This window comes from Microtus ochrogaster (assembly GCF_000317375.1).
Source record: "Microtus ochrogaster isolate Prairie Vole_2 chromosome 6 unlocalized genomic scaffold, MicOch1.0 chr6_random_2, whole genome shotgun sequence".
Taxonomy (NCBI): Eukaryota; Metazoa; Chordata; class Mammalia; order Rodentia; family Cricetidae; genus Microtus; species Microtus ochrogaster.
In genome coordinates, this window is record NW_004949095.1 from 7,838,814 (window position 1) to 7,845,523 (window position 6,710).

The 6,710-nt window shown below is 42.9% G+C and overlaps 1 protein-coding gene across 1 annotated transcript in view; it reads right to left on the reverse strand.

Annotated features, from left to right (window-relative positions):
- Positions 1–6,710, reverse strand: part of Pappa2 (pappalysin 2) — a 246,201-nt gene that overhangs the window by 37,740 nt on the left and 201,751 nt on the right. Inside the window, exon 20 of the mRNA XM_005363933.2 lies at positions 2,220–2,291. Within this exon, the coding sequence (XP_005363990.1) occupies positions 2,220–2,291 (72 nt within the window). The remainder of the gene's footprint in view (positions 1–2,219; positions 2,292–6,710) is intronic.

The window sequence follows — 6,710 nt, forward strand, 5'->3', positions numbered from 1 at the left end:
GGAAGCTCTGACTAATAGGTCAGTCTGGAGGGTAGGCCTCGGTGCAGGGCAGGGGAAAGGACAAGCGTGGAAAGCTCTGGACTGTAACCTTCTGGAAAGCACTAAAGCCAGCCCCAAACCCTGACATCCACCCGCGTACTTATGATGATGCATAGAAGCAGCAGAAGGGAACTCTCAGGATCTGTTTGATCTCTGTCCAGCTCCCTAAGCCCTCTGTCTGTTTATCTCCCTCTCTCCCTGGCCTCCTCTCTCCCCATCACCCCCTGCCCAGTGGATGATTCACTGCCTCCCCTTGCTTCCCAGCCCCACCCCACCACCATCTGTTTTTCTAATGATGGCAGAAGATGAGCTGTTCTGTTGGCCCTGCACCATAACCCAGCACACTCCACGCTAGCATTAGCCCTCGTGCATTCTCAGAATGCTGTTTTATGGGTATCTTTTCCCCGCTAAGTTTCCTCCACCCTTTCTCTCGTCTCATGTGGATCCCGGTTTCCCAGAACTAGCTCAAGTGACTCCGAGATACCAAATAGGAGATTAACACGCGTGCCTGCCTGCAGGCTGGGTATGCTTGAAGAGATTGTTGGAAATCAATGGCCATTAAAGGCGCTCTCTTTAGCACACTCCAAAGAGCCAAAAATATCTGGGCAGTGCTGCAAAGTGGCTTATTAACTTCCAAAGAGAGGTTTGGATGAAGAAATCTGCAGTGGCTTATGGGAAGTGGAGAAACCACGAGTAAGAGGAGTCCTGAGAGAATGGGTGCTGTTGACATGGCCACTGCCACTGAGAGGGGTAGCAAACCCTTTCAGGGCAGGCAAAGTATGGGTGTTGACTGTCTATAGGAAAATGTCCACCCTAGCTTTCTCTCCCCTGATATCTAGAGCCTGCAGGTTGCTCTCGTAGAGAGACTGCTTCTACTAAGATTAGCTAAGCCTGTTCCCTTGATCCAACTGTTTATCATCAACTCAGCTTCCTTGTACAGCTGCAATAACCCCGCCCCTTTGTTATATAATCAACTCTATATAAGAAACACACGAAGTCTCTCTGTGTGCTACAGCATCTCCACAGAGATCCTCGCCCATCTGATGCCATTTTTTTGTGCTTCCATGTATCTGCCTATCTATCTGTCTGTCTTTTCTTCATGCATTCTCCAACCTCAGTCAGGCCTTTCCCTAGATCCAGCCATGCTGGGCAGGACAGTGCCTAGATTAGATTATGTGTATTTGTCACCAGCTGTTCCCAGGATTGGAGGACTTGCATAAATGGGCTACATATGTATCGTCCTTCTCAGTGTCAACAGTGCTTAAGTCAACTCTCTAGGCAATGCTCTGATTCAATCTAGTCTCCTCTTTGTCAGGTTAAAAAGTCATTATGCCAGAAGTGACCACTGAAAGGGGAATCCACTGTGGAGGAGGATGATAGGATTTCTTGATATAGTGAAGATCTTGGTCAGACCACTCCATGGTGCAATATACGTCTACCTAGACAGTTGCTTAGACACCTCTATGACCTTGCAGTTGATGCAAAGGAGGGGAGCCTCGGAAAGGTGACCACAGGGAAGAAGTGAACCACATCCTCATTAGAGTAATATCTGCTTTGAGATTATACCTGCTATTCAAGTTCCCTAATTATGGCCCCAACTTCCAGATATTCTTGTTTTGTAAGAAAAAAGTTTTGTACAATGATTTTGTATTTGTTTTAATTTATAATATGCATATGTGTGATATTATATAAGTACATATGAATCTCAATTTTAAACCAAGCCTGGTGGCCCCCACCTACGGATAATTCTGCCACTCAGGAGGCTGAGGCAGAAGGATTACCGCAAGGTCCAGTCTGGGCTATTGTGACTGCTATGTAATACACTGTCTGCATAACTGCACACAGACACAGACACACACACAAACTCAATTTTACACACACACAAACACACATACACCAAAGTTGATTTTAAGCACTGTGCTGGCTGAACAAAATTGTCTACAATAAAATCCTTATTTAACTAATTCCAACCAAGGCCTAGTTACAGAATCTCAAAAACCATAAATAATTCTGGCTTGCTTTTTAAATGATTGAAGATTTTACTAAAATAAAACTGAGTTCAGAAATCCTAAATTCTGTAAATCTGAGATTAGGAGGTAGTTGCATTTAAGAAACAACTAAAGGAAGGAAAAAGGGATCAGGAAAAACAAGGCCTTAAACTGGAGGAACTCACATCATACCTCACATGATGGAATACAGTGGACCAGGGAGGGGTCTGGGTGCCACTTGCGCCGGCCAGTACACACGATGCTCTAGAACAGAAACACGGGAAACAGAGACATTAGGTCTATGGGAGACATGGTCAGTTCGTGTTTGCCCCACAGCCAACTCTGGTGCTTTGAAGGCAAGCGTCCTCTCCATGTGCCTGGCAAGCACCTGGTCTTTCTCACGGAAGCCACTAACCCTGCTGGGTAGTGTGAAGACCGAAGAAACTCTCCAAGTGGGAACTTGGTGCCATCTTCATCTTTCTTGTTCCTTCCCTAAGGTATTAGACCTTTCAGAGTAATGAAGGTTGTATGTGAAAAGGCAATCACAACACAATGAGTGCAATCTGTTCTTAGGCAGAAGACTAAAATTTTAAGTAATTTCTAAGAAATCATTACATGCCTATGTTAGAAGAGCCATGACTTAAAAAAAAATTTCTTTTTCCTAGAATTCTTGAATGCATAGCACTTTAAGAGGCAAAGCTAACCCTTTAAGCTCCACCTGCCAGGGCAAGGTGAGTTTCCAGAAGGCTGAGAACTGCAGTTCTTGAGGAATAACTTGCCTCATGTTCACTGCCCTCAACAAATCTGTTTGAATGACTAACGGATGTGCTAGATCACATATAGGTGGGAAGTGTACAGACAGGAAATACATTGAGATGTATGTTTGCCCCTGATTGGACTTCATGGGAAATGCAATGAATTATGGGTTTTGCCTTTTTAAAGTCCTACAAAGTGTAACTCATGACCATTGCCTGGGAATCCCAGAAAGAACCTGACTAGAGTCCATCCTGGTCAGTATTTAGTTAAAGCTTGCTTCGAATGTGGCTCAAAATTGTGGAACTGGTGTTAACAAGTACGCCATTGCTTGAGTGCCCTTTTAACTTATTTGACCTAGCCCATATGGATAGCCAATTTTGTTATTTTCACCCCTTTCGCTATGTATATGCAAAATCCTTCTCATATGTGCAAATTTAAGATAAATTCATCACAGTAAGATTGACAATACTCACTGATCTTTAAATGCTAATTCAGTTCTCAGAGTAGTTTTGACTGCCATTCCTCCTTAAACTGTGTAAGTTGCTAAAAGTGGGTAGTATGTCTGTTGTACCCATCCTAGAAGCCAAATCCTTAAGAAAAAGGGCCGGTCTCCCCAACTTATTCTTTATGTCAACTTTCAGGCAATTATAAGCACTGGACAACTGCTACAGGTGATTCTGGGCCCCTAGGCCTAAAAAAGAATCGAATTCGCTTCTCACCAGGCGCTCACACTGATCTGTCCGACTCACTGCCCCCACTCCACCCCAGTTCACTTCCTTCTTGCAGTTTCTGAGGAACACTTGCAATTGTCTTTTTATCGGGGACCAGTAGCTCCACCTCACCATATAAGATACGGATGCCCTTATAGGTAAGTGCTGTGTTTGTGGGTGGATGGCTTTCATAAGCCGGGAGATTCAGGAGAAGCCTGGGGGCCCAGCATTACATTTAGCAGTTGTCCAGTGCTAGTAATGTCACCTGCCTGAAAGTTGACATAAAGAAAAGGACAGGAAGACAGGGCTTTTTTCTCAAGGATTTGGCATCTAGGATGGGTAAAACAGACATACTGCCCACTTTTAGCGACTTACACAGATTAAGGAGGAATGGCAGGCTGAACTACTCTGAAGACTGAGTTAGCATTTAAAGATCAGTGAGTATTGTCAGTCTCACTATGATGGATTTATCTTACATTTGCACATATGAAAGGATTTCACATATACTTAGTTATAGCAAAAGGAATGAAAATAAGAGAATTGATTTTGCACGTGTGCTAGGTTAAATAGCAAGGAGCAAATGATAATGAGAAGGGAGGATGAGACCATGTACTGAGAAGTCAGAGCTCCCACACTGCAAGACCTCTTTATCCCCTCCCCTTCTCTTTTCCTTTAAACTATTCTGTTTACTAAAAGTACCACTAGTTCTTTCAGGATTAATTTGAGAAAGCAAATCAAGATAAAAAGCTTTGACATCACTCAGCTACTGAAGGGCTGGGAAGCTGACAGGGATCACAGATAGTCTTACAAACGGTCCTTCCAAATCCATCCCTTGGGGAAGCCTTGCTAGCTCACACCTGACTAATTCATAATTATGATCATACTTTTAAGACAGAGGGGAAAGCATTGTTCAGTCTGTGAAGTAGGAATCCATGAGGCAGAATAATGGGGGTGGGGTGGAGAGTGAGAGGCAAAGGTAGATGCCTCATGCTTCGGAAGGAATCACTTTCAAATAAAATTTAGGGAAACGTAGTTCCAGCCAAACAATTGCTGGCTGCATTGTGTTAAAAGCAAATCATCTCATAAAATGAGTTCTGCATCTTTCCACGTTAAAATATAGATTTTCCCATTTTGAAGTCAAGCTTTCACAAGCCAACCTCATGAAGGGGCAGATGAAGATAACCATAAACAGTTCACCTCACCCCTACATAGGATTTTAGAAAAAACAAAGCTTTGAGAAGTATCTCAGTAGAGGCTTCCATCCTGCAGGTTCTCTGCCTTCCTACACTGTGTTCCTTCTATGATCATCCAGGATATGATGCTTGGATGAGGGCGAGGTGTCTACCTACTTTGAGGACCCTTTCCACTCAGTATGATGTTGGGATAGCATGTCAAATGTAGGAAAAAGAAAGAAATCAAGAGAAGTAAACATGGAGACTTGAAAATGGCAACATACTGCTGGTCTGGAGAAGTGTGTCCCACACTCTCAGGAGCTTGGAGATGCTGGACTCTCGGGAAATAAAGGCAGATGTCAGGAGACAGCAGCAGCTATTCCTGGGAGTCAGGATGTGAACTATGGTATCAACACTGACTCAGCACAAAGCACCCTACCTCTCCTTATTGTCAGATCCCACTGCCCGGTCATCATGTCAAAGACCAAGAATGTCAAAGACCCAGAATGCCTACCTGGGAATTTCATACTCTGGCCTACTGTCTCTTACAGGAAATGTGTTCTTGTAAAACTGAAACAGAATAGTGGGTGGTGGTGGTGGTGGTGGTGGTGGTGGTAGTGTGTGTGTGTGTGTGTGTGTGTTTGTGTGTGTGATCACTCTGTCCTATGCATCACAAGAGATTTTGAACAAGCATGTGATCAAACCGGACTCTGAATGTGGCTGCCAATGGGGTCGGACTGAGAAGCCATCGATAATGGCACTGGGACCTGTTTCTACTGCATGTATTGACTTTTTAAGACTCTAGTCTATTTGGATGCCCACCTTCCCAGATGTGAATGGAAGGGGGCGGGTCTTGGACTTCGCACAGGGCAGGGTTCCCTACCCTCTCTTAAGGAGGGAGGGGGAGGGAAGAGGGTAAGAGGAGAAGCGGGGGGGGAGGGATGGGAAGAAGGGAGGAAGTGTAAATTTTTTAATTAAAAAATAAAAAAAGAACAAAAAAAAAGAAATGGCTTTCTTAGTCAAAGTTGGTACAATACGATGTATTGAAGAGGCATTGATTCTCTAGTTTTCCAAGCCATATTTGTAAAAGGATAAAGAAAGAAGAGCAAATGATTCAGATATTTATCTATACATACACACACACTCACGAGCAAACCATGAAACAATGTTTTCTTGTTCTATGGAGCTAAGTGGCACAATCTTCACAGAGGTGGAGGAGATTTTATAAGGGTAAATTTATACTAAACAAATTAAAATATCACTTAAACTTAAGATTTATGTGATAGAAACTGTGTTAGGTGTTTCGTGTGTGTGTGTGTGGTTTTTTTTTTAACTTTTATAAGAACACTGCAGAATAAGTAGTATTTCCTTCACCTTGAAGGGGAACGCCCAGAAGCTTTGAGTGCAAACTACCTTCCTCTCTCTCAGTTGTTTCTTAGGAGTATTTTTCATCAAAACCCCAAGACAATCTAGATTTTAGGAAATTGTTTCTTTAATAAAATGTATAGTATTCTGAATCTCAGCCATCATTTGCAGGAATACAAACCAACTGGCCCTCTAGAGAAGAGTAAATAACTCTAGAGAAGAGTAAATAGCCAGCTGAAAGCATAATTCACTGTTCTTTAAGAGCAAAACTAAACTCCAAATTCTATCCCACAGAAAGAAAATCAGTGTTAGAGGGAAATGTTTCTCTTTCAATGATTTTTCTCCCACTTTCGTGATAAGGGAAGGAAATGTGGAGACTGGTATTTTTCATGCTCAAAAAGAATAGCCTATTTTCTGTTTCACGAGAAAACTATCCCAAGCAGATAGCTAGAGGGGAAAGGACTGCTGTGGTTGTGGTGATACAGGTACTGGCACACAATTTAGAGTCAAGGACCTTGTTTAAATGTGGTCTACAAAGTGAGTTCCAGGATAGTCTGTTACACAGAGAAATCCTATCTTGGAAAAAACAGAAAACAAAACAAAAGAAGAATAAGAGGAGGAAGAGTAGGAATAAAAAGAAGAAGAAGAAGGAGGAGGAGGAGGAGGAGGAGGAGGAGGAG